The sequence below is a fragment of the Capricornis sumatraensis genome, chromosome 1 (genome assembly GCF_032405125.1).
Source record: "Capricornis sumatraensis isolate serow.1 chromosome 1, serow.2, whole genome shotgun sequence".
Lineage (NCBI taxonomy): Eukaryota > Metazoa > Chordata > Mammalia > Artiodactyla > Bovidae > Capricornis > Capricornis sumatraensis.
Genome location: NC_091069.1, coordinates 237,065,413 through 237,093,386, shown reverse-complemented (window position 1 = coordinate 237,093,386; position 27,974 = coordinate 237,065,413). Strand labels below are relative to the sequence as shown.

General features: G+C 48.2%; 1 protein-coding gene across 1 annotated transcript in view; it reads right to left on the bottom strand.

The window, feature by feature from the left end:
- Positions 1 to 839: 839 nt before the first annotated feature.
- The window catches only part of DZIP1L (DAZ interacting zinc finger protein 1 like), a 37,654-nt gene continuing 10,519 nt past the window's right edge, over positions 840 to 27,974 (bottom strand). The window contains exons 6-15 of the mRNA XM_068979720.1: positions 19,461 to 19,523; positions 17,973 to 18,113; positions 15,350 to 15,380; positions 13,955 to 14,008; positions 10,429 to 10,562; positions 8,320 to 8,512; positions 5,227 to 5,443; positions 4,623 to 4,810; positions 3,425 to 3,564; positions 840 to 1,654 (exon numbers count right to left, since the gene is read on the bottom strand). Of these exons, the coding sequence (XP_068835821.1) occupies positions 1,493 to 1,654; positions 3,425 to 3,564; positions 4,623 to 4,810; positions 5,227 to 5,443; positions 8,320 to 8,512; positions 10,429 to 10,562; positions 13,955 to 14,008; positions 15,350 to 15,380; positions 17,973 to 18,113; positions 19,461 to 19,523 (1,323 nt within the window). The 3' untranslated portion in view covers positions 840 to 1,492. The remainder of the gene's footprint in view (positions 1,655 to 3,424; positions 3,565 to 4,622; positions 4,811 to 5,226; positions 5,444 to 8,319; positions 8,513 to 10,428; positions 10,563 to 13,954; positions 14,009 to 15,349; positions 15,381 to 17,972; positions 18,114 to 19,460; positions 19,524 to 27,974) is intronic.

Here is a 27,974-nt window from a genome sequence, read left to right as displayed (position 1 = left end):
CCCTGGCCTCACTGAACAGCTAGGAACCGTGATACCCCCAAGCCTCCCCACCACCAGATCCCTTTATCCTCGGCAATGCCTTTCCTCCTCACTTCCCCTAGTTCTTCCCGCTAGAACCTCAGGCCTTACCACCCAAAGGTCAAAAGAAGCCCGGACGAAGAGCTAGGGAGAGACCCGAGGTAGAGGGGCAAGACAGATGAAGCCAGATTGACCATGAGCTGAGCTGATAAGAGTTGAAGCTGGGCGTCAGGGACATGGGCTCATCACTCTGCTCCCTCTACTCATGAGGCCTGGAGTGAACAGCTGGGCTTCCCTTTAGGGAAACCTATGGCTGGTCTACCAGTTCTCACTCTCCTAGGCACCGCAGCCCATGGCCAAGCAGGCTGGGGCGCCTGGCTCTGGCCATCCTGCCCAGTGGGGACTCCCTGGTGGGCTGGGCCTGCTCTGGACCCCCCACCGACTGGGTGGGGCTGTCAGCTGCACGGCGGTCTGGCCTCCCCTTGCCCACTCCTGCTCTTCTCCTCTCATGCGGGTCAGACCCACACTGCACTTGAGCACGGATCCAGCTTCTTCTGCCTTCACCTTTCGCAGGAGTGACTCCCCACCAAACCCACTGCACCACCACCACCATCTTGGCAACTTCACCCCAAAGTCCTAAACTGATATCTGGGGTACAGATGGCTCTGGCCCCTACCCAGGCTCTGCTGACGCTCCAAAAACAAAGAAGAAATACCAGAGAGTGATAAACATGCTGTATTTAAGGGTTTACATATAATTAATTAATGCTCTTCACATTAAAAAAAATACTATGGATATGTATATAACCTGATTTTAGAAATATTATCAAAACTTAATTTGTGGTCCCTTGGGGATATGAGGCCCCAGCCAGGTGGCCCACCTTCCCTCTCACCCATGAGCAGGTCCTGAGGACATCAGCTCTGGGCAGCGCTCCCCATTCACACCCAGCTGCACTGAGAGGCTCTGTCTGTACTCCCATAACGTCCCAATCTCTATTACGACCCCGTACTTTTCGTCTCCTCCCTATCTCTGCCTACACCCCGGCTCAGCAGTAAGAGGCCAGACGACCTCAGTAAATGACTTTGGGTCAATTATTGAACGGCTGACTCAGGCCTAAGTCCCCCAAAGGACCCCATAAAAGACCCAGCTCTACAAGGTTTACAAAACGCTGCAGAGTAGAGACCAAGTGTCTCCTTTCAGTCTGGAGCGAGCATGGAGGTAGATGAAGGATGCTTTTTCAAGGTCCTGTTACAACCCTTTCTCAGCCCTGGGACCCATGGGACACTGCCAGGGCTCTCACGGGGGATGGGAGAAATCATATCTGTCTTCTACTCTGCTTCTGTCCAAGGAGAAGACCTCTTGGCTCCTGAGGAAGACAGGAGGCCCAGCAGCCCCATCGTTGGGGGGTTCTGGGCCAGCCCCACACAGCTGGGCGACAAGGCTGGTCCTTTGGCTCCCAGTATCAGAAGCAGGCTCACCAGCCAGGGACCCTGGGTTGACTGGGGCTCCAAGAGCTGGCGCCAAACTTCTCCGGGAACTTTGAGCGAGACAAGGGCTTCGGTTTCTCTCTCTGGTTTAGGTCCTGTGGGAGATCTTCCAAGGAAGAGATCTCCAAGTCACTCTCATCCTCAGAAAGCTGCAGGGAGAACAGGGGAGAAGAAAATGCATCTGACCAGGGAGGACGGGTATGCGGAGAAAATGCAGACCTGGAAGGAAGCAGGAGGGGCCACTCCTCTCGTTTTCTGGTGTCCACGTCTTTGAGAACCCGCTTCAGAGACCTGGGGTCACAGCCATTGCAAAACACCCCTGAAATTCCACTGGCCATACTGAGGCCAGCCCCAAGGCCTGTAGAAGATCAGGTTGCGCTTGTCGAAATTTAAACTTTGTCCAGATTTTTGAACTGCCCGCAGTGACGAAGTCCAGGGACTTAACTTCTCCAAACTCCTGAGCTGACTCACCAGCGCCTAATGCACCCACCCCACCTGCCACAGACCGCTGGTCCAGGGCTGGGAGACACTCTGACCAAAGGTGCATGAGGGGAACTCCAAGTGCAGGAATCCTTCAGCCTGGAAAAGGTCTGAGCTGGGCCAACAGGGGAGCCCAGAGTGGGCCAAACTCCCAGGCTGTCCCCGAACCAGAATCACGGTCACCCCACCCCCACCAGAGCTCTCAGTGCCCAGAGCATTTGCCACGGAACGTAAGGACAACCAATCAGAAACCTCCAGGGCCCCAGGTGGCAAGCAGGCTCTGGACAGTGCCTCAACCTGCATAGCACGGTCGGTGCTCTCTCACAACTGAGGATGAATTCTTTTTGAATACATTTTGAATCATTTAGACTCATTACTCACAAACACACATGAGCTACATAATAAACCGAACATATTACATAGCACAGGGTGGGTGTCGGGGTTGCCAGGGGAGGTGTATGCTAGGAAAAACCGAAAAATGATTGCCCATTATTTCTGAATTTTAGAGCAATAACATAGGTCATCCTAGGATGCATCTTTCTGATTGAAAAAGGAGGGCAAAGTTACAAGAGCTTGAAATGTTTCTGCCTAAGAAAACACAACAGGAATACAGAAGTGGTTCCCTTATGGGGAGAGGGGAGGTGGCAAGGACATCCTAGCAGGAATTGTCTGGGAGGCTGAGCATCTGAGTGATAAATCTGATGGCAGCTGGAGCTGGAGAGAGGCAAGGCCATTAAGACATTCTTAGTGATGGGGAATGGCCTTGGATATTTGGAGCAAAGGTGCCTAATATCCCCGCTGTGTATTGTGGAGCAGTCTGCTCTGCACACAGTCCTGCGCTGGGGTCCTCGGGGAGTGAAGAAAGGGGAGAGCTTGGCTGTGGGATGAGCTGGATGGAGCCCGAATAGAGCAGCTACTGCTGGAAGCCAGGCACAGAGCCAGGTCCAGGCCCCATCAGAGCCAGAAGTGGGGGCATGCGTGGCTGGGAGAAACAACCCACCGAGTGGTTGTTCATGTAATGAAGGTGAAGGTGAAGTCGCTCAGTTGTGTCCAACTCTTTGTGAACCTGTGGACTGTAACCTACTAGGCTTCTCCATCCATGGGATTCTCCAGGCAAGAATACTGGAGTGGATTGCCATTTCCTTCTCCAGGGGATCTTCCCAACCCAGGGATCGAACCCAGGTCTCCCGCATTGGAGGCAGACGCTTTAACCTCTGAGCCACCAGGAACCACAAGGCTTTTCGATGTTAACAAGGGACACAAACAACAAGCACTGGAGCGTGGGCATCCCGCCACTCCTGCAGGGGCAGAGGAGATGAGGGGCGTGAGGTCAACTGTACTGTCGCACACGGGCCCTCCCTCAGGCCCCGCCCAGGGCCCCAAACTCGAGCCGGCTCTGTAAGAGACTGCAGGGGCGCCTCCTAGGTCCTACAGCCTACCTGGGGCTTTCCTCCTGGCACAGCAGCTCTCTGTGGCCCGGCACTGGGCACTGAGAACAGACTGACCCCTCCAGCAGGCTTCTTGGCTGGAGCCTCCAACTGCTTCTCGAGGTTTCTGACCATCGATTGCACCAGCGTTCCTGGAAGGCAACCAAGGGAGAAGACCAGAGTATGAGTGCATCATCCCCATGAGTCACGTCCCAGCTCCAGTGTGGATAAAGGGAGCGTGGAGAAGAGTCCGAAGGGAAAAAGGAAAGACAAAAGCAGTAGAAGAAAGGCAAGGAGAGAGAGGCTCAGGCCAGCATGGGTGGGGAAAAGAGGCTTGGAACATCCAGAAATGTGCTATGTCCTGCAGGGCACGGCTGGGCACAGAAGCTGAGCAAGCTGCCCTTTCCTCTCAGCAGGCGGAACCGCTGCTCAGTTGGTACATGAACAGCAAGATCAATGTGTGGCTTTTCCTCCAACATCTTCACAGAGAAATGAAGAAATATCATCGATATAAATTTGCACAGGGCTGTGGGGCCAGACCCACTTTCTATGAACTCCTAGCAGGAAGGGGGCTAAGCAGTGACTACATTATCAGCGTGAGAAAGCAAGGTGGATGTTCAGACCTCAGGACTGGCCACGACGCAGGGAGCCAGCCATGGCCTTCCAGGACGCAAGTGTCTGGGGGCCTGAGCAGAGGTCCAGAGCGATGATGACCCTCGCCTCACTGATTGATTAAAAGCCAGTTAGTTAAGGGTCTACTATGTTCATACTATGTTCCTTGCCCCTCACCACTCATCTTATCCAGATACCTCCCTTTACAAGAAAGGAACCAAAACTCTCCACGCCAGCACACAGGGAGCAAGTGACAGCCCAGAGCGTGTGCAAGGACTCCACACTCCCAGTTCCTAGATGTCTACACCCTATCATCCACCTGGCAGGTCGTCAGTTCTTCTCCAGAGATCTGGTTCTGGGGGGTTCGATGGGCTGGCAGGCTGGGACCACACCTTGGACAAGATGAAGTTCCGCAGAATTCATGACACTGTAGGCTTGACAGATGGCACAGAACTGAGCTTACCCCCCAGCTTGTCCACTTACTGCCTTTGGTGAGACAAAACCTAAGCTCTATAGTCTTTAAACTTTGGCTAGAAAATGCAACTGAAGCCAGAAGCTAGAAGCCTCGTTAAGAGTCTTACCAGAAAACCTTCCTCACCTGAGGAGGCCAGCCCACCCGAGCCCTTGCCAGGGGCTTGGGCACTCCCCTCCGAGGTCTCGGTGTCAGACCAGTCTGAGTCATCCTGCGGCCGGGGCCCCACCCTTGAAAGAGCTCTCGGGGGCTGCAGGGAAGCACGCGGCCCAGCATCTCTCTCCGAGTCCTCTTCGGAACTGAACGGGGGCGTACTGTCAAGAAGGAGAGGAAATGCGGAGTGCATGAGCTTGAAGGAAGATTGTCAAAGCCACACTTCACCACTTGCAAGCTAGCTGGTTGGCCCAGAGCCAGTCCTGCCCCTGGCACCCCTGGGCCCAGACACCAGCCAGGAGTCATCTGAAGAGGGGCAGCCACCCTCTGTTAGAAGATGAAGACCCAGCCCCTCCAGGGTGGCAACTGGGACTTGGGGATGAGTCAGTAAGAGGAGGGGAGGTTTGCCCTGGCCAGGAGCAAGGGACTCCAGTCTCTTCATGGGTTGGACCCCACCTGAGGCCCCTCCTGTTCACTTCTTTCTCTGCCCCTCACCTGTCTGCGAAAGCTGGTGGGAGGCCCAGGACAGGGTGGGAGCCACACCACGGACCCTGTGAGAATGCAGAGCCCAGCTCACCTCAGCCCAGGCCCTGGGGAAGAACGGGTGCCAGAGGGTCCAGGTGCTCTGGAGCGAGGAGTAGGGGTGGGCCCCGGGGCCAGGCCCAGGCTATGGCTGCTGCGGCTCTGAAGACTTGTCACAGCGGGCTCTGCCGGCTTCGATGGCTGTGCCACATGCAGGGTCCTGGCCTTTGGCTGGACCTCTTTGGTGACCAGTGGGCTCTGCTGGCTTTTGACTAGAAACACAAATAAGAATGTGTTTCAGGGCATATCCATCTGGACCCTCGAGCCCGAGAGGAGGCAGAAAGAGGCTCCAACACACTGGAAAAGAACAAGTCACTCTGTGCAGTGTACTGCTATAACCACAGCAGATTTCATTATTTCCCCCACCCCAAGTATCCCACAGCCAGCCAAGCCTGGAGCTGGGACCCACGGTTTCATCAAAGACCAGGAGAGCGGCTGGTATTCCGGGGTCATGTCATCATTCCAGGAGAACTAGGGGAGGCAGCAAGCCTAAGGAGGGCCAGCGTGTCTGCAGCTCACCCCCGACGCAATCCTGGAAGCTGGCCCTGCCAAGGCCACCTACCCTGTCTACCCAACTCCAGCAGCTGCTGCTGGAGTTCAGGCAGCCTTGCAGGAAGGCCCTGAAGCCACCAGGGGGCACTGTAGGACCACCTGGGCCGTCAAGATCCACACACCTCCTCCCAGAAAGGGGCCTGTTGCTGGAGTGTTTAAGGCAGAAAATCAGACACAGCCCCTCCCTCTTCCCAATTACCAGCAGGGCCAAGTGTTGGGCCGGGCTGTGGTGAGGGCGGGGAGCAGGGCTGTGCTGCGGGACCCACGATTTTTAGGGAGGCAAAGTAAGTACTGTTTCATGAAACTCGAAAGCATGGACTGACCCACAGCATAAAATGCATTTCTTACTGTAGTTCCAAGTTAAAGGTGTTTGAAATGCACTACTCTCGGAGGATGCATTTACACAGAAGTGGGCCTTCTAGGAAAGAGTAAACTAAAGGTAACTTGCTAAAGTAAACTTGCTGAGGGAAAATAATAATAGCTACAGTTACAGTGCACAGAGCAAGCTAAGCACTTTACATCCAACATCCATTCAGCCTCAGACAGGCTTCCAGAGCTTCAGGAACTTGCTCAAGACCCACGATTCCATGGGAGTCCGTGGCAGATGCAAAGCCAGGTGGTCAGTCACCCCAAATCTCGGGCCTTTGCCACTGCCTGGACTACATCCCCCAGCTTTGCCCCCAGACAAAAGCAGCACGGTCTGAGCAGAGATGGGAGGTGCGCATTTGTACAACACTCCTGGGGACTAGAAAGAGAGCACGTGGGGGTGCAGAGCCTAAGAAATGCCGAGAGAACAGAGCTCATCCCATAGGTCAGTAATGGGCTCTGAGAAGGGACGGGCCCCCAGGGAAGGGGAGAGAGACCGTGCGGAGCAGGAATGCTCCCACCCCAGGTTCCGGGACCACAGGCACAAGCGCCAGGGCAGGGGGTGGCACCACAAGAGCAAGAAGCCTTTCTCTTCTCTTGGAAACCAGGACTCAGAGGGGCTTCCATCCACCCCGCCAGCCCCCAGCCCCGGAGCCTGTCCCCTCTCCTCTGAGCTGCCCCGGCCTGTGCTGGCCCCATCACATCACCTAGTTCTGGCTGGTTTCCAGCTGAGGGTCAGGCCCTGGCCCAGATCAACTTCAGTAAAGGGAAAAGTGAAAGTCTCTCAGTCCTGTCTGACTCTTTGTGGCCCCCTGGACTGTAGCCCACCAGGCTCCTCTGTCCATGGAATTCTCCAGGCAAGAATCCTGGAGTGGGTAGCCTAACCTTTCTCCAGGGGACCTTCCTGACTCAGGAATCAAACCGGGGTAAATACTGCACCTCAGTAAATACTGCCCTAAATTAAACAAATTAGGGATGAAGGGCAGAGGGCTTTGTGACAAATTTCCTTCAGTCTGAGATTTCTTTCTGTGTGAGACTAAAAACTATCCTTTCCTTAGAGATTTTAAGGTCAGGTGTTTAAACCAAATAGAACAGAGTTACCCAGACCATTGACATAATTTTTACCATATTCTCATACCAACTGTCCTGTTTCCTATGTAACCTTTTTATAGAAAATGATACCACTTTTAAACATAAAATTCCCACTTTATACTTACCCAAGGAGTCATTTCCATGAGCTTTCAGGGTTGCTATGTTAGTAATATTTTTCCAATGTACATGAAGAAAAATAAAGATTAAATCTTAAAATTATTGATTCATGTACCAAATAACTAAACTATAGATAGCTAAAACCATCTTGCATACCTCCCAGAGATGTGTGGGCCACACTTTGGAAACTTCCTTTGCACAAAGAGCTCGGGTTGGGTCTGCCTGGACATGAGGAGATAATAAAAGTGACCCTCCTCTGACCACATACACCCATGACTGCAAGGAGCTAGGGCATCGCCCTGCAAGAGGATCTGGGACCCCTCTAGAGATGGGGGCTCCTGGTGCAAAGACAATCCCCTTGCTCCCTAAGTTCCTTGAGGACAGAGACCAGGGGGTCCTCACCCACATACTTGAGTCTCCACAGGAACAACAGGGCCTTTCCTTGCCACAGCCCCCAGGGACAAAGCAGCTGGCTCGCCCAGGGAAGGAGTCTGAGCTCTGAGGATGTGTCCGCCTACTGAACTGGCCCAGCCTCCCACGCCCTCCCACTGCTCTAGGGCAGAATATTCCATTTGTTTGATCCTTGCTTCCATATGCAGCCCCAGTGCTGGCAACACTCAGTTGGAGCCAAGTGGAGCCAAGTGGAGTTCAGCCTGTGGTCCAAACAAGCAAAACAGGGCAGAACTGAGCTGCTGAGGAGGCCTTGTGTCTGAGCAGGGACGATGGCCCTGGTTCTCCTCTGCTTCCCTGAAAGGACCCAGGTGACCACCCCACCCCTAGACCCTGTTTTTCCAACAGAGGTCTTTTGGACTCAGCCATCTGCAAGAGCCCTATTGTCTGGCCCTTCTGAGCAACGAGCAACGCCTCGATGAGGACAGAGATTATATCCCTTCTCTGCAAATGCAAACAAGCCTGGACCCTCCCAGCTCCCAGTCCCAAGCAGACCCTCTTGCCAACTCACCTGGCACCTCGCCCTCTGGCTGGGACACCGGGGCCCTGTCCTTCTGTCTGGCCTTCACTCTACTGGTGGCTTCCTTAATGAGCTTCTCCCTCAGGCTCAGAAACTCAGAAAACCTCCTGGCCTTCTGTTCCCGCTGGGCTCGCAGGATGGATTCCAGGTGTCTGAGGGTCTGAGCGGGAATTCCCTTGGCATCCTGGAAGACACAGAGGTCCCCTTCGAAAATGGGCTCCCCTCCTCCTTCCCTTGGCCTCTCACACCTGCTGCTGGCCTGGGAGTCGCTGGGATCTGTGCTGGTGGCTCTGGGAGAGGATGAGCTGAGCATCAGGGCAGGGCGAGCAGGCTGCTAAAAGCAAGGTGGGCTAGGGCTTGGGAGCCCCAGCAAAGCACGAGTAGAAGGATGATGCAGAGGGGCTACGCACAGTGCTATCAACATCAAGCATACAGGCTGAGATGGGACACGCCTCTCCACTATCCTTGTGGGAGACCGGGGCTTGCTCCTTTCTGTACTTGCATCATCATTTGGCCTGAAACATTGTCCTCCGTGGCTGACAATGGTTGAAAACATCAACTGCAAAAAATCAAAGCCAGGCACCCTTCCAACACTTAATGGAAGTCTCTTGGGCTTCTGACATCCACCCTTGAGGAATAATTTAAGATTAGAAGAAATGTTTTAATCAAGTCTGAACATAAGGCCAAAGTTAGATTGTGCAGTAGTTGAAAAAAGTCAATGATTAGAGAGCATCTTTGCTAAATTAAGCCTAGGTGTTTGGGGTTTTTTCTTATTTTACTCTATACACACAGTATCCTCAATGATGTGATATTCCAGCTTCCTTAGTAATAAGGTGGGTGTTTTTAATAACGGATTTCATTGATGCCTTTAATGATAATATGCATTCTCTGTTTGAACAGGAGCATGAGAAAACAATGGTGTTCAAATATTAATTTGTACCAGATAGGGCTTCAGAGCCTTCTCCACCCACAGCCACCTGCTGAGTGGGCATGGCCAAGGGTGCTACTGATGATAGACAGTTCACCCCTCCAAAGGCCAGATTGAGCCAATTAAAGTCCCCTTGTCAGAAAATAGAGACATAGTACTTTGGAGCACATATGGTCCCTTCATCCAGTAGAAGATGGGATATCTTGTTTAATAGTTCCACCAAGACTATTTAATTGTAATTTGTCAAAATCATATCAATATGAAAAGTGAAAGTATTAGTCACTCAGTTGAGTTTTTTGGCAACCCCATGGACTGTAGCCCACCAGGCGGCTCCTCTGTCCATGGAATTCTCCAGGCAAGAATGCTGGAGTGGGTTGCCATTCCCTTCTTCAGGGGATCTTCCCAACTCACTGATCAAACCCAGGTCTCCTGCATTGCAGATGGATTCTTTACCATCTGAGCCACCAGGGAATCCCTTGTCCACTTAATGTCCATCATCAGACCTGGACCTTCAAACTAAGGCACATCCCCTTATTATTCATTCTTATAGTATCCAATACTTCACTTGCAGAGCATTTCACAATGCTAAATCATTACATTTCTGGACAACCATTGTTTAGTATCTGAGTTTCCTACCATCTACAAACTCCATGAAAAAAATTTTCAGTTCTAATTCATCACTGTATTCTCAGCATGCGTGTGTGCTAAGTCACACCAGCTACGTCCCTTTATGACCCCATAAACTGTAGCCCGCCAGGCTCCTCTGTCCACGCAATTCTCCAGGCAAGAATATGGGAGTGGGTTGCCATTTCCTTCTCCAGTTTTCTCAGAACCTAGTACAACAGTTAGTATAAAGGTGCTCAGTAAATATTTGTTGAATATGTGAACGACAACAAAGAAAAAGAGATAGAGACACAGAGAAAGCAGCCAGTAAGTGGAGAGCACGGAGAGGTCAGGACACGGGGTGACATCTCAGGAAGCCACTGGAGGAAACAGAAGAGATCACAGTGCCAGCTGTGTGGGTTTACGTTCCCGGACACCAAGGGTGCCCCACTGGAACGAATGAGATGAATAAGCCTACACTATAAAGAACAACTGACCCTTTGTTGGTTTAAAAATGCCCTGCATCCAAATGGTAGGTGTGGCCCTGCCACGGTGGTACCGGAACTCACTCTCTTTATCCCCATGCTTTCCAGCTTTTCCTCCAGGGTGTCCTCCAGGACTGGCCTGAACTGCTTCAGCAAGGTGGGGTTTCGCCTCAGGGCTTCCAGCACCTTCTGCTGTCCACTGTGGGAGTCCTCCAGCTCTGCAGCATAAGACAACCACCAAGGTCAGCTGGGGTGCCCAGCACCTCCGCTCCCAAAGCCCCAGTGCACCCAGCTAGGAATCATGGTCTCCAGCCCATGACCCAGGGCCACCAACCCCACCTGAGTGTCCATCCCCAGGTTGTTCCTCTGGGAATCATGGCAGCAGACCCTCCACCCACCTTTGGGATCCTCATCCCCTGGACCTTCAAGATCTGGCTCAGTCCTGTCCCAGCTTTCAGGGTTCTGACTCCAGACAGCAGCTTGTTCCCCAGGCTCCATTCTTCCTCCCCTCTCTCCCCACCCAAATTTATTGAGTATAATTTACATACAGCACTGTATACATTTAAGATGCACAGCATAATGATTTGATTCACATTCATGATATATGTATACACATATATATCGTGGACAGACAGCTGCCTGCTCCCCTCAAGTCTACTGTCTAAATTAGGTGTTCTCCCTCCAACTATACACAATAGAATTGCTTGGGTTTAAAGTACAGATTCTCTGGCCCCACCTTCCAGAGTGATTCCACGGATCTGGAGAAGGGCCCTGGAATCTGCATTTTAACTTGCTCAGATGATTCTGGAGGTGAGCCACAGACCACTCCTTAAGAAATACTGACCCAGTGTCCATGCGTGCTAAGTCGCTTTCAGTTCAGTTCAGTTCAGTCGCTCAGTCGTGTCCAACTCTTTGCAACCCCATGAATTGCAGCACGCCAGGCCTCCCTGTCCATCACCAACTCCCAGAGTTCACTCAGATTCGCTTTAGGCATGATCAACTCTTTGCAACCCCATGGACTGTAGTCCACCAGGCTCCTCTGTCCATGGGATTCTCCAGACAAGAATACTGGAGTGGGTTGCCATGCCCTCCTCCAGGGGATCTTCCCAACCCAGGGATCGAACCTGTATCTCCTGCAACTCCCTGCATTGCAGGCTGATTCTTTACCACTTAGCCACCAGGGAAGGCCTGCTGACGCAGAGGGTAATGAAACAGGCAATTAAAATAAAATGTGATTACTGAACTGAACTGACTGCTATAAAGGGGCTGTCCAGGGTGAGTCAGGGAAGACCTCCCAGAAGTGCTCTTCAGGTCTCATGCCAGGGACCATTGTGGTTAGAGGTGGACCAGCCTACTGACAAGTAATATGAGTGTGCACAGGCCAGCACTGGGGACACGGAAGAAAACCCTCAAGGAGCTCAAAGTCAAGTAGTAATCTTATCCCTTGGTTGCTTATTTGAAACACCTGGGCTCCATCCCAAGATAAGTACGTCAGAATCTTGGAGGGTCAGCCCCAGGCCTTAAGATCTAATTGTGAAACTTCCCAGATCTTCTAACAACAGCCACGCCTGAAGACCAACTGGTCTAGAGCAGCGCTTCGCAAAGTGTGAACCATGGCATGGGAGCCACCTGTCACTTATTAAAAACCCAGATTCTCAGATCCCCACTCCAACCTGTGTGTGTGTTAGTCGCTCAGTTGTGTCTGACTCTTTGCGACCCATGGACTGTAGCCCACCAGGCTCTTCTGTCCATGGAATTCTCCAGGGAAGTTGCCATTTCCTACTCCACCACTTCAACCCGACTGAATCGAAACTTCAGGAGGTGGAGCCCAGCAATCTGTGCTTTAAGTCCTCCCTCGCCCCCAGGGTCGATTCTCTGCTGAGTCTGCACCAGGCACGAGCCCCAGCTGGGCTGTATACTGAAATCACTGTTGGAGCTCTGGGTACTACTGCTGCCCGAAGCCCTGCCCCGCGTGTGGTGATCTAGGCAGCAGGCGGCTGGTAGCTCCTCTAGAGAGCTGCAAGCTGCCCGGGAGATTCTTAGTGTGCGACCATTGCAGAGAGCTGTGGGACCCACAGAGGTCCTCAAACTTGAGCAAGCACCAGAGTGCCCGGGAGGGCAGGTGCAGACAGAAATGGCTAGGCCCTGCCCCAGAAGCTCTGATTCAGTCTGTGTGGCCTGGGACTGAGACTCTGAAAATCTGCATTTCTAGCCAAGTGCCAGGGGATGCTGCTTCTGCTGGTCTGACACGGGAAGAAGTAGAAAAGCAGGTGAAGAGGAACAGCAGAGTCTGACCAAGGTCTGGGTCCTCCCTGCAACGGGATGGGGTGTGGAGGAGGTGGGGAGGGGTCTCCTTCACTCAGTGACCGCCTCCTAGAACTCTGTGCCCCCGCTGGAGGATTTGCCTCATCCTCACTGTGGACCTTGTGTTACTCAGGGTTATCTGTAACTTATTTTTACTACTATATTCCAAGGTTAAGTGCACTGGGGTGGGATGGTAGCAGAGGACTGATTAAATTTTGGTTCATCTATCCAGTGGAGTACTTTGAAGTCCTGAAAAAATAATGAAGCAGCTCTATATAAAGGGATAGGAAATGACCCCCAATACAGTTAAGAAACAACCATAGAAGAATATGTATACTGTGCTCCCGTTTGGAAAAAGGAAAAGAATGCATACATGCACATGCTTGTGTTTGCACCACGTGTTTCTGGAAAGAAACGTGACAAACCATTAACAATGGAATCTCTGGGCAGAGACTGGATGGCCTGGCAGGAGGGAGACCTACTGTGCACCCTTCTGCTTTTTCTGCCAAAAGCATAGAAGACTGCCTCAAAAGTAAAGAAAAACATTACATTAAAAAACAACAAATACCCCATGATGAACTCTCTGGTGACACAAATAAAACCCTTTCCTCAGTGCACCTGTTGGGTCACTCTGGAACGGTCACATCACAGCCGGGCTGGGCATGCAGGCCTGGTCAGCAGGTCGGCTGTGAGCTCTCTCTGATCTTTTCTGGGAGTTCCTTCTCCCTGACTCACCCAGGAGAGTCTATTTTTTTCACTTCTCCTTTGCATCCCCTGGAAACACTCGGTTGAGAGCTCTGCAAATCGGAGTCAGTCACTGAACAGAGTGAATAAAAGTGGCAGGCTCCCAGGGCTCCGCAGAGGGGACCGAGGAGGATTCCTGCACATCAGGTTGGCCAGTGTGATCTGCCTGCTGCATGCTTGCCACGCAGAAGAAAACTGCAAAGGTCACCTAAGCCCACACAGTGAGGCCACATCCACTGCTCTGGCTCACACCAGGCAAGAGACGGTGGGGCGGGCACCAGGGACGAGCTACGCAGCAGGCGCCGTCACGCCAAATCCTGACTCCACCACCTGCTGCTCTGTGGCTCTGGGCAAGCCACTGATCCTCTGCAAGCAAGGGAGAACCAGGAAGTTGCACATGTGTGCCTTCGTGTCACATGCCTGACAAGCACAGGGTGCTTAAGAAATATTTACTGCATATCCCTAGTTTCCTGCTCCCAGATTCAGGCAGTCAGATCCAGTTAAGTAGAGACAACCTCAACAACGAAGAGGGCAGCCCCCAGGGAAGAAACCGGAGCCTCACCTTCCTCGGAAGAGTCCTCATCTGTGTCCACAGCCTTCGGGCCTTCACAGATCCCTGAGGACAGCAGCAGTAGTTAGTGTCTCCAGGGCCTTGGGCCCCACCCCCACCTCAGAGAAGAGCTAGGACAGCATGTGAGTGCAGGCCAGAAACAGCAAGGACCTGAGTCGGTCCTCTAGCAGACAGAGGCAGGATGAGGCAGTGGCCACAACCATGGCCTGGGAGGCAGAAAGATCAGAATCCACATTCCAGCTCTGCCCCTCACGAGCTGCCCATGACAGAAGTCCTTGAACGTCACTAAGCCTCACGTGCCTCTCCTAGAAGGTGAGGACAGTCATACCCGCCCCACACTAAAGTGTGGGGACAAAGTGCTGAGACAATGGATCTGAAGTCCATGACACACAGCTCTCATTAATGGCCCACCCCAGCCCTGGGCTTCCCAGGTGGCTCAGTGGTAAAAAAAAAAAAAAAAAATTGGCTTGCCAATACAGGAGACGCAAGAGATGCGTGTTCGATCCCTCCCCTGTTAGGAAGGTCTCCTAGAGTAGGAAATGGCCTGCCCACTCCAGTATTCTTGCCTGAAGAATTCCATGAACAGAGGAGCCTGGTGGGATCACAGAGTCGGACGTGACTGTGCAACTGAGCACACGCACACGCCCCAGCCCCAGCCCTCAGATCACAGCCATAGAACGGTGCCTCTCTGAACTGGTTGCAAGACTGCAAAAGAAGCATCTAACCTCAAGGCAGAGGCTGGGGAAGAGGTGTGGGTTTGCCAGAAAAGGCAGAAGGGAAGCTACAGGCATAGGGCAGCAGAGGTGGGGTGGAGTCGGAAGGGCTCACAAGGGGCTAGCCAGGTCCTCCAAGCAGGCTGGACCCCCATAGGTTACTGTCGCCCTCTAGACATCAGCACCTGCATCTGTCAGACACGCACATGAAGAACCATGCACACAAGACAAGGAGGGCAGACTCTCTGGACAGGCATATTCAGAGATTTGGGGTCAACTTGCCGCAAGATGGAAAAAGGTAAAGTTGGATGGACCTGAACCACAGTTGTGAATTAGAAAGAGCCTTTTAATGAGCCCTGCCACTCCATCCATCATCTCCCGCCCAGGATTCTCACCCCCCGCCCCACCTCATGAGACACTGTCCTACAGAGAAGAGCAGGCCAGGCAAGAAACCCTGCTTCCTGCACAGAATGCCTTCAGCATGAACCTGGGCTGGAGCCCTGTCTGTCCCAGAAACAAGCATCTTCTCACCCTCCCTTGTCCAGCCAGAGAGCCTGACGCCACAGGTCCCCGAGCAGCTGCCACCATCCTCATCCTATACATTGACTGGTATAGCATGACAGAGACAGGAGAGGGGACCAGAGGCAGGAGAGACAGGAGACAACAGACTTACCCTCCACCTTCCGGAGAGACATGGCCTGCATCTGCAAAGACATGGAACAAAGCAGGTTACAGGCAACAAGGGGCTCTGCTGTGAGCAGTCAGGCTGCCTAGCTCTGTGAAGAAGGGACAGCCAGTGTTTCCACACCATCCACTGGGAGACGGAGCTCAGAATACTCTGCCCCAGCCCCCCAAGACACCTCCTGCTGTGCAGATGTGAGGGCATGGCGCCAAGACTGAACAGTGGCAATCAGGTTGGCACCAAGCTCCATTTGCCCATGGTGGGGAGGCAAGAAGGCCCCTCTATGCAAGGAACCCCCCATGCAAGCAGAGGGACATAAGCACACAAGTAACCTCAGCCAGGACAAAGGAGGCGCCCCTCCTGAGATGCGGGCCTCTGAGCTGGCTGCTTCCTTGGGGGAAGAGGGCATGATGTGAACAGCCACTGACTCTCTGCTCAGCCCCTTTTCCAGGAAGTGCCTCTGCTTCCTCGGTTTACATAGTTGCATCCAGGACAGCCCCTTGTGACTATGTGACCCCCACACCACAGCCATAGCTGACTGTCCAGGTTTGGGCAGAGAATTCTGGATTGGTAACATGTCAACTCAAGAGCTCTGGGCAGCTAACTGGTTTGAGCTTTTATTTTGTTTGTTTCTTTTCCACATGGGGCAGACATGGAGTAGAAGCTGGCCTTCACAGGGAAAATCAAAACAGTTACAGAAAAAGGAACAGAGACATATCACAGAGCAATGACTTGACGACATTTCACGTCTTTGGATTCAGTTCCTTCCTAGACTTGGGTTTGCCAGAAAAGGCAGAGGGGAAGCTACAGGCATAGGGCAGCAGAGGTGGGGTGGAGTGGGAAGCGCTCACAAGGGGCTAGCCAGGTCCTCCTTTTCTGGCAAACCCAAGTCTAGGAATGAACTGATCCAAAGATCCAGGTCTTTGGATTCAGTTCATTCCTAGACTAGCTGTTCCGCTGCCTTGAGCTTTCTGAGACACTTTGTCGAACCTTATGACAAATCTCCTTTTCTGCTTAGGCGTGAGTTGTTTTTCACTCCTTACTGATGAATAATTCATCCAATGTCCATTTCTATTCCTCCTTTGCTTATCTCTATCCTAGAAAGTATAAAGCTAATTATTTATTTTCTAACCTCCCTCACAACTATAGGTTCCACAGTTTTGGCTAGTAAAATTTAAGTAGACGCCTTGAGAAGAGCCTTTCATCAACTTTTTCCATTGAATATGGTTGTGATGGTTGGGGCTATGGCAGCCATTCTGCAATCATCCGAGTCAAGCATAAGTCAGTATGCTAAAGTGAAAGTGAAAGTGTTAGTCGCTCAGTCACTGACACTTTGCAACCCCATGGACTATAGCCCATGAGGCTCCTCTGTCCGTGGGATTCTCCAGGCAAGAATACTGGAGTGAGTTGCCATTCTCTTCTCCAGGGGAATCTTCCTGACCCACAGATCAAACTGAGGTGTCTCGCATAGCAGGCAGATTCTTTACCATCTGAGCCATCAGGGAATATGCTAAAGATGGCAATTAAAAAAATAATAATAATAACAGTCTAGAATACCAATGGCATAATGTTGCTGCTAAATCAAGTGTGACCTCTTTTGGTGTTACAATAAAAATAAACACCAGTTAACCTATTCTGTTATATTTAGCCAGTGGGTTCCTAACTGAAACAACTATAAATAAGAATTCTGGTAACAAAAGAAGGAAACCTCCGGGCAGCTACAGCTTTGAAGAGCTAAATGTGTTAGGGGAAGTAGTAAAAAGAAAAGCGGCACGGAGGTGGGTTAGATATGTTGACAGCTGGAAGAGCAGAAGGGCGCAAATAGCAAGGGGTATAGGAACAGTGGATTAGACAGTGACAGCGGGTGTTCCGCCCAGGAAAGCTATGGGGAGGGTGGTTCACGGCAAGGACCTGAGGCCACAGCAGGGCCCAGCTGGGGACAGATACACATCTCCACCAACCTGGGGCTCAGAAAGGGGCGCTGCACCTGGGCTGGGCAGAGAATGACCCACTATTAGATGAAGAGTCAGAGGGGCGAGTTTTAGAAAAAGGGTGCTTAGTAAGTGATGCCTTCTCATCATAGTAGCTTATCTAACAACCTCCTCAGAGGTTGTTAACTTATGAAAAAGGAATTAGTTAAGAAATGGTGTCTGAGAACACAGTGAAAGGAGCACAGGCTTCGCATGCCACCTACCTGGCTAGGGTTGACTCTCACCCCTGCCATTTATAACACGCACTGTGTAGACTCAAGCGAGGTGCTTAAGTTCTCCAGCCTGTCTCATCCTCTGTCAAAGGAAGCTGGGGAGAAGGCAATGTCCACCTTGAAAGGCAGCAGTGAGCTTTACATGGAGGAATAAGCAAAGTATCAACCAGGCGCTGGCATTCACATGGTCTCTGCTGGTACTGTGAACCCACCAACACAGCCCCTAAGGACAGCAGTCGTGTCTTCCACACCCTCATCGCTTTCTGCCCCTCAAGTCTGAAGACTCTTCCCTCTCCTCAGAGACCCTAACTAATGAGACTGGAGCCAACAAGTCCAAGAGACTCTAAGGAGATCCTCACAGGGAAGGGGTCTACAGCTCCAGGTCTTGGCTGGGAGGAGGGACACGCCTACCATCTCCTCCTGGGAGGCAATGAGCCTGGCTTGTTCCTGGAGCTGGGCACGGAGGGCATGGATCTGGCGCTGGGTCTGGGCGGCTGCTTTCCTCTGATCCTGAGACAGGGTAGCCTGGAGCCTCTCGTTCTGCTCCCGCAGCTGGTGGCACAGGGTGGCTGGTCAGTCACATGTCCGCAGGGACCTCTGAGAGCTCAGCGCCTGCAGGACCTGCACCAGCAGGCAAACGCTGGCCCGAGTTTCACCTGAAGTAGGTGGAGGGTTTCCAGACCTGGGCGAGCAGCTTTCTAACAAGACTGACTTCCTTCCTATTTGAGGACGTGTTAAGTAGTACTTGAGGAGAATTGAGTGCAGGCCCCTCAGCTCAGGGCAAAGGCTCTCTGTCAGGTGTGTAACCCATAGGAGGACAGTCAGGTAAGTTGAGGTCATTCAAAAATCATCAAATGGGTGCTTTTAGGTGAAGACAAAAGATGAAGGAAATGTGGTTACAAGCTACCTCTGATGTAAGAGCAGAGAGAAAATGACACCACTTATTTCTGCATAAAGAACCTCTAGAAGAATACAAGAAAACAATAAAAGTGGTCACCGGCGGGGTGGGTGTCGGGGATAGGTAGATGGAAATGGAGCAGAAGTGAGACTTTACTCCATGTACCTTAATATAGTTCTTCTGCTCTTAGGAATAAACTTGAATGTGTTTCCCATTTTTGAATTTTTCAAATAAGATAAACCTATCAGGGACTTCCTCAGTGGTCCAATGGTTGAGACACTCCACCCCCAATGCAGGGGCCAAGCATTTGATCCCTGGTCAGGGAACTAAAATCCCACAAGCTGCAAGGAACAACCAAAAATAAATACATAAAGATTTTTTTAAAAAGATAAACTTGTCAGAGGGGAACCACTTGAATGGGGGATCATCCATCATACACCATCTAAGCACCTTTACCTTCTAAGCTTTCTGAAGCAGAACCTAGGGCTCTTAACTGGCTTCATCCTCCACTTGCCTTCTCCTCAGGGACATTTTTATAGAAGCTGGTTTCTCTGTCCTGAGGACTACTGCTCTCTCCTCACTGGTCTCGGTGTCTGAACCCTTCTATTTGAGCTGCCCCTGAACTATCACTGAGGTCCACAACCACCTGGATCTCTCCTGGGTGAGGTTTCAAAGGAAGGCCCAAACACTGAATGACCAGGCAATTCTCTGAGTTTTATAGCACAGCCCTACTTAGAGAGCCTTAAGGGGTCACTGAAGAGGAATCCATGGAGAAAGGATGTGCTGGATTCAGAAGAGAAGGCCGAGAGGCCCCTGCTCCCGGCCAGGGAAGCAGCAGCCCTCTGGGCCCTTTGTGTATTGACGGGGTCAGCAACGGGGAACCGTATCAGCAACAAAATATCTGCCAACCAGTTCAAGGCAGGGGGCAAAGGATGGGGAGGTGAAGGATGAGAGGAAGTCGTGGGAAACTAGGCTCCCCAAGACAGTCCGGTGAGACCTACCTCTCTCTCCTGAGCTGCGTGCTCTTCCTGCAGTGCCCTCATTTTCCTCCTCCATTCTGTTTTCTGAAAAAGATTAAATGCTTATCAAATGGGCCCCTCTAGATATTAAAATATAGTACAAAGCTAAAAGAATTAAAATGTACTGGCTCACAGAGCAGGCAGACAGAGCAGTGAAAAGACTAGAAAGCCCAAAGATATTGGCGGGGGGTGCGGGGGAGGCGGGGCAGGGGCGGGGGAGGCGGGGCAGGGGCGGGGGGTGCGGTGGGGGAAATGGAATCTACTCTGGGGGGAAGATGCATTATTGACAAATGGTGTTCAAACAAGTAGTTAACTACTTGAACTTGGATTGCAAAAAGATAGGAACTTGTACCTTATTTCACATCTTAAATGAAAACAAATTCTAGGTGGTCAAAGATTTCATCTTAAAAAATGTACGAGATGTCAGCAAGATGATGGACTAGTAGGTTCCAGTTCTCAAAATACCCACAGATGAGAATACCTTTATGAGAGCTCGGGAATCCAGCTAGAGGTCCTAGCACCTTGATGAAGCAAAAAAATCCAAGAGTGGATACACTGAAGAGGGGAAGAATAGTTTCACCTTACCCGTGTTACCCCTCACCCAAGACAGCACAGCTCAGCGTTAAGAAAGAACCCCTCAGCCCACAATCTCTCCCACAAGAAAAGTGAGTGCAAGCGAGCACCCGACTGCCCAGTGCTTGAAGGATGCTGCCCAGGAGCCCCACTTTTGCCTCACTCCACCAGAACTGAGAGAATCAACATAGCTGAACCGGTTTTCAGCGCTGGCACACAGATCTCAACGCCAGCTTCAGATCCTACCGGCTAGCTTGTGGACACCAGAAGGTGTGTAGGAAGAGAAGGAAAAGTGTAGACTATTTGTATACAATCAAAGTTAAGTTGTTTCCAGCTTAAAATAGAGTGCTGTAACTATAAAATGTTTTATGACTGGAAAAGGTCAGTTTTCATTTCAATCCCAAAGAAAGGCAAGGCCAAAGAATGTGCAAATTACCATACAATTGCATTCATTTCAAATGCCACCAAGATTATGCTCAAAATCCTTCAAGCTGGGCTTCAGCAGTACAAAAACTGAGAAATTCCAGATGTATAAGCTGGATTTATAAAAAGCAGAGGAACCAGAGATCAATTGCCAATATACACTGGATCATAGCAAAAGCAAGGGAATTCCAAAAAAAAATCTACTTCTGCTTGATTGACTGCTAAAAGCCTTTGAGTGTATGGATCACAAGAAACTGTGGAATATTCTTAATGAGATGGGAATACAACACCACTTTACCTGCTTCCTGAGAAACCTGTATGCAGGTCAAGAAGCAACATTTAGAACCAGACATGGAACAACAGACTGGTTCAAAACTGGGAAAGGAGTGTGTCAAGACTGTATATTGTCACCCTGCTTATTTAACTTATATGCAGACCACATCATGTGAAATGCCAGGCTGGATGAATCACAAGCTGGAATCAAGGTTGCTGGGACAAATATCAGTAACTTCAGATATGCAGATGATACCACTTTAATGGCAGAAAACAAAAGAGGAGCTAAAGAGCCTCTTGATGAAGGTGCTGGCTTAAAACTCAACATTCAAAAATGGTATCTGGTCCCATCACTTCACGGCAAATAGATGGGGAAAAGTGGAAATAGTGACAGATTTCATTTTACTGGGCTCCAAAATCACTATGAATGGACTGTAGCCACAAAATTAAAAGACGCTTGCTCCTTGGAAGAATAGCTATGACAAACCCAGACAATGTATTAAAAAGCAGAGACATCACTTTGCTGACAAAGGTCCATATAGTCCAAGCTACGGTTTTTTTCAGTAGTCACGTATGGATGTGAGAGCTGGACCATAAAGAAGGCTGAGCACCAAAGAACTGATGCTTTCAAACTCTGGTACTGTAGAAGACTCTTGAGAGTCCCTTGGACACCAATAAGATCGAACCAGTCAATCCTAAAGGAAATCAACTCTGAATATTCATTGGAAGGACTGATGCTGAAGCTGAAGCTCCAATACTTTGGCCATCTAATGTGAAGAGCTGACTCATTGAAAAAGACCCTGATGCCAAGAAAGACTGAGGGCAAGAGGAGAAGGGGGCTATAGAGGATGAGATGATTGGATGGCATCACTGACTCAATGGACATGAGTTTGAGCAAACTCAGGGAGATAGTGAAGGACAGGGAAACCTGACCTGCTGCAGTTCATGGGGTCGCAAAGAGTTGGACATGACTTAGTGATTGAACAACAACAACAAATACTAATTATAAAGGAAAAACTGTAGCAAATAAACTATAGAGAAAGATAAAGGAATCAAAGTATACACACACACACACACACACACACACAAAAATCATCAACTCACAAAGAAAGACAGCAAGAGAGAAAGAAAGGGACAAAGTAACTGCAGGACAGTCTGAAAACAACAAAATGGCCAATAGCAAATCCTTTTTTATCAGTAATTACTTTGCATTTAAATGGACTAACTTCTCCAACCAAAAGATATAAAGTGGCTGAATGGATTTTAAAAACAAGATCCAAGAAAATAATAGCAAATGAAGCAACTGACAAACAACTAATCTCAAAAATATACAAGCAACTTATGCAGCTCAATTCCAGAAAAATAAACGACCCAATCAAAAAATGGGCCAAAGAACTAAATAGACATTTCTCCAAAGAAGACATACAGATGGCTAACAAACATATGAAAAGATGCTCAACATCACTCATTATCAGAGAAATGCAAATCAAAACCACAATGAGGTACCACTTCACACCAGTCAGAATGGCTGCGATCCAAAAATCTGCAAGCAATAAATGCTGGAGAGGGTGCGGAGAAAAGGGAACCCTCCTACACTGTTGGTGGGAATGCAAACTAGTACAGCCACTATGGAGAACAGTGTGGAGATTCCTTAAAAAATTGCAAATAGAACTACCTTATGACCCAGCAATCCCACTGCTGGGCATACACACCGAGGAAACCAGAATTGAAAGAGACACATGTACCCCAATGTTCATCGCAGCACTGTTTATAATAGCCAGAACATGGAAACAACCTAGATGTCCATCAGCAGAGGAATGGATAAGAAAGCTGTGGTACATATACACAATGGAGTATTACTCAGCCGTTAAAAAGAATTCATTTGAATCAGTTCTGATGAGATGGATGAAACTGGAGCCGATTATACAGAGTGAAGTAAGCCAGAAAGAAAAACACCAATACAGTATACTAACACATATATATGGAATTTAGAAAGATGGCAATGACAACCCTGTATGCAAGACAGGAAAAAAGACACAGCTGTGTATAACGGACTTTTGGACTCAGAGGGAGAGGGAGAGGGTGGGATGATTTGGGAGAATGGCATTCTATCATGTATACTATCATGTAAGAATTGAATCGTCAGTCTATGTCTGACGCAGGATACAGCATGCTTGGGGCTGGTGCATGGGGATGACCCACAGAGATGTTATGGGGAGGGAGGTGGGAGGGGGGTTCATGTTTGGGAACACATGTAAGAATTAAAGATTTTAAAATTTAAAAAATAAAAAATAAAAAATAAAAATAAAAACAAGATCCAACTATATGCTGCCTACAAAAGACCTAGCTTTAAGGGCACATATAGGCTAAAACTGAAGAGATGAGAGAAGACATTTCAGCAAATGGTAAACAAAAGAGAACAGTAGCTATATTTATATCAGACAAAATATACTTTAAGTCAAAAATTGTTATAAGAGACAAAGAAGGTCATTATATAATGATAAAGGGGTCAGTTAATCAGGAGGATATAAAATTGTAAATATACAGTCAGTCCTCCATATCAATGGATTCCACATCTGTGTATTCCACATCCAGGATTCAATTAACTGTGGATTGAAAATATTTGGAAAAAAATTCCAGAAAGTTCCAAAAGCAAACTTGAATTTGCTTCATGCTAACAAATATGTACAGAGCATTTACGTTATAGTCATAATAACTTACATAAAATTTACATTGTAATTAGGTTTTATAAGTAATTTATAAATTATGTAAAGAATTTAAAAATGATGTTTGTGAGTTATATGCAAAATATAAGGGACTTGAGTATCTGAGAATTTTGGCATCCATAGAGGTTCCTGGAACCAGTCTCCTATGGATGGATACTGAGGGATGGCTATGTATTTACACAACATAGGAGCATCTAAACATATAAAGCAAATATTAACAGAAATGAAGGGAGACACAGACAGTAACACAATAACAGTAGAGGATTTCAATACTCCACTTTCAGCAATGGATATATCATCCAGACAAAATCAATAAGTAAACAGTGGACTTGAACAACACTATAGAACAAGTGGGCTGAACAGGCTTGTTCAGTCCATAAATAGAATATTCTATCCAAGTAGCAGAATACACATTCTCCTCAAATGCCCAAAGCTATTCCCCAATATAGATCATAAAACAAAGTTTTGCTAATTTAAACTTGAAATCGTATCAGGTTAATCTTTTCCAACCACAAAGTTATGAAACTAGAAGACAAATAAATGGAGATATTTCATGCTCATGGATGGAAGAATATTGTTAAAATACCCATACAATGCTAACATACCTATTCAATCCTAAAATTCACATGAAACCACATAGCCAAAGCAATCTTGAACAAGAAGACAAAACTAGAAGCATCACTTCCTGATGTCAAATTATATTACAAAGCTATAGTATTTAACAGTATGGTAGTGGTAATAAAAACAGACACATAGACCAATGGAACAGAAGACGAAACCCAAAATTAAACCCACGTATGTACGGTCAACAAATCTTTGACAATGGCACCCAGGATACAAAATAGAGAGAGGAGTCTCCTCAGTAAATGGTATTGGGAAAAATGGATATCGACATGCAAAAAAATGAAACTGGACCAATACCTTACACCATACCCAAAAATCAACTCAAAATGAATCAACGACTTAAATGTAAGATCTGCAACTCTAAAACTCCTAGAATAAAAGAGGGACATTGATCTTATCAATGATATTTTTTGGATGTGATACCAAAGGCACAGGCAACAAAAACAAAAATAAACAAACAGGACTAAAGTTTCTACACAGTAAAGGAAACCATCAACAGATGAAAAGACAACTGAAAAAACGGGAGAAAATATTTGCAAACCATGCATCTCATAAGGAGTTCATCTCTAAAACATAAGGAACTCATATGACTTAACAGCAAAAAATAATAATAATAATAACCCAATTGAAAAGTGGACAAAGAGACTGACTACACATTTCTCCAAAAAAGACCTTCAAAGTGTCAACAGATATATATTTTTTAAAGTAACAAAAAATAACAAATGGCAAAGATATGGAGAAAGGGAAATGTTTTACAGTGTTGGTGAAAATGTAAGTTGGCACAGTCATTGTAGAAAAACAGGATGGAGAGCTCCTCAAAAAAGTTAAAAACCAAGAGAGTTACTCATTTTCCCCAGTGAGTCTCCCCATGTATCCATGAGGTATACTTGTTAATAAACTTGTTTGGTTTTCTTACAACTACCAAATAATCCAGTGATCCCACTTCTCAATATTGATTCAAAGGAACTGGAATCAGGATCTCAAAGAGAGGCCCACACTCCCATGTTCATTGCAGCATTACTCACAGTAGCAAAATATGGCTACATTTACCCCCAAACTCAATGAGTTACAGACATTACATATGCACAGCTTTTTACATGTCAATCGTACCTCAGTGAGGTAACATAGATGAATGAATGAATGGATGAGCAAACTACAAAAAAAGAAAAGAGAGCATTTTTTTCTGGCCCCACTGCACAGCTTATAGGATCTTAGTTCCCCAACCAGGGATCAAACCTGGGCCCCTGGCAGTAGAAGTATGGAGTCTTAACCACTGGACCAGGAATATTTTCTTTTTAAATCTCAGAGTGGCTATAAACAAAAAAGATTGATAATTTGATCATTTTGACCACATAAACATTATTAATTTTGCATGGTCAAAAACCATGATCAACAAAGTTTAAGGACAACAGGAAACGGGGGGAAATGGCCACAGGAGCAACGAAGAGTTGGGTTAATTTCCATCCGTTACACAAACACACAAATTGGTAAGGGAAGCAACAGGAAAAATGGGATGTGAATGGAGTTCATAGAAGAAGAATGCTTTTTAAGTTAGAAATTTGTGAAACATCAAGCAGTTGGAAACATTAAGCTCTTTCTTAATGGTCTTGGAGAGAAGCAGCAGGACAGTGTGATTTAACAACAGTGTAAATTGCCCTTCCTTGCTGTGGAATTATCAGTGAGACAGACCATATATAACTGGACTGATGCAAGTTTCAGCCAGTGGAAGCCAGGCCACCTCCTCCCAGCCAGCGAGAGCAAATGGTGCAAAAGTCTTCCCCGCTCCATCTCCAGTGGCCTCAGGTTGGCAGAGGCAAATCAACCATAGTGGGAATATTTTACCACAGAAAATGACAAATGCTGCAAATCAAAGCTTTTCTAGTTCCAGTCAACCAGTTGTTAAATATTTACCATCATACCATTCCAGATATGCTGGAATGTGAAGTCAAGTGGGCCTTAGGAAGCATCACCATGAACAAAGCTAGTGGAGGTGATGGAATTCCAGTTGAGCTATTTCAAATCCTGAAAGATGATGCTATGAAAGTGCTGCATTCAATATGCCAGCAAATTTGGAAAACTCAGCAGTGGCCACAGGACTGGAAAAGGTCAGTTTTCATTTCAATCCCAAAGAAAGGCAATGCCAAAGAATGCTCAAACTACCACACAATTGCACTCATCTCACATGCTAGTAAAGTGATGCTTAAAATTCTCCAAGCCAGGCTTCAGCAATACATGAACCATGAACTTCCAGATGTGCAAGCTGGTTTTAGAAAAGGCAGAGGAACCAGAGATCAAATTGCCAACATCCGATGGATCATGGAAAAAGCAGAGTTCCAGAAAAACATCTATTTCTGCTTTATTGACTATGCCAAAGCCTTTGACTGTGTGGATCACAATAAACTGTGGAAAATTCTGAAAGAGATGGGAATACCAGGCCACCTGACCTGCCTCTCGAGAAACCTGTATGCAGGTCAGGAAGCAACAGTTAGAACTGGACACAGGACATCAGACTTGTCCCAAATAGGAAAAGGAGTACATCAAGGCTGTATATTGTCACCTTGCTTATTTAACTTATATCCAGAGTACATCATGAGAAACGCTGGGCTGGAGGAAGCACAGGCTGGAATCAAGATTGCCAGGAGAAATATCAATAACCTCAGATATGCAGATAACACCACCCTTATGGCAGAAAGTGAAGAACTGAAGAGCCTCTTGATGAAGGTGAAAGAAGAGAGTGAAAAAGTTGGCTTAAAGCTCAACATTCAGAAAACTAAGATCATGGCATCCAGTCCCATCACTTCATGGGAAATAGATGGGGAAACAGTGGAAACAGTGGCTGACTTTATTTTTCTGGGCTCCAAAATCACTGCAGATGCTGATTGCAGCCATGAAATTAAAAGACACTTACTCCTTGGAAGGAAAGTTATGACCATCATATACAGCATATTAAAAAGAAGACACATTACTTTGCCAACAAAGGTCCATCTAGGCTATGGTTTTTCCTGTGGTTATGTATGGATGTGAGAGTTGGACTACAAAGAAAGCTGACTGCAGAAGAATTGATGCTTTTGAACTGTGGTGTTGGAGAAGACTCTTCAGAGTTCCTTGAACTGCAAGGAGATCCAACCAGTCCATCCTATAGGAAATCAGTCCTGGGTGTTCATTGGAAGGACTGATGTTGAAGCTGAAAGAAACTCCAATACTTTGGCCACCTGATGTGAAGAGCTGACTCATTTGAAAAGACCCTGATGCTGGGAAGGATTGAAGGCAGGAAGAGAAGGGGACGACAGAGGATGAGATGGTTGGATGGCATCACCAACTCAATGGACATGGGTTTGGATGGACTCTGGGAGTTGGTGACGGACAGGGAGGCCTGGCGTGCTGCGGTTCATGGGGTCACAAAGAGTCGGACATGACTGAGTGACTGAACTGAACATTAGATACATGCCAAATATCTTCAAAGCCAAGAGACTGTCACACTTTCAAAAAATAGTTTTCAACTGGGTTGGACTCAAAGTGAGGGCAAGGTTCCAGTAAGATACACGGCTGAATGTATTTTCAAAAAACTCCCCGGCAAATCTGACACTGCACACTTGAATGTCACCAGCCACACCTGAGAACTCTAAGAACCCTACTCTATGCTTTCATTAATTGGCACAAGGTCTGAAATGATAGAACTGTGATGTCTTTAATCTCCCCAAATCACTTTGCCAACAAAGGTCCAAATAGTCAAAGCTGTGGTTTTTCCAATAGTCAATGTATGGAAGTGAGAGTTGTACCATAAAGAAGGCTGAGCACTGAAGAATTGATGCTTTTGAACTGTGGTGCTGGAGAAGACTCTTGAGAGTCCCTTGGACTGCAAGGAGATCCAACCAGT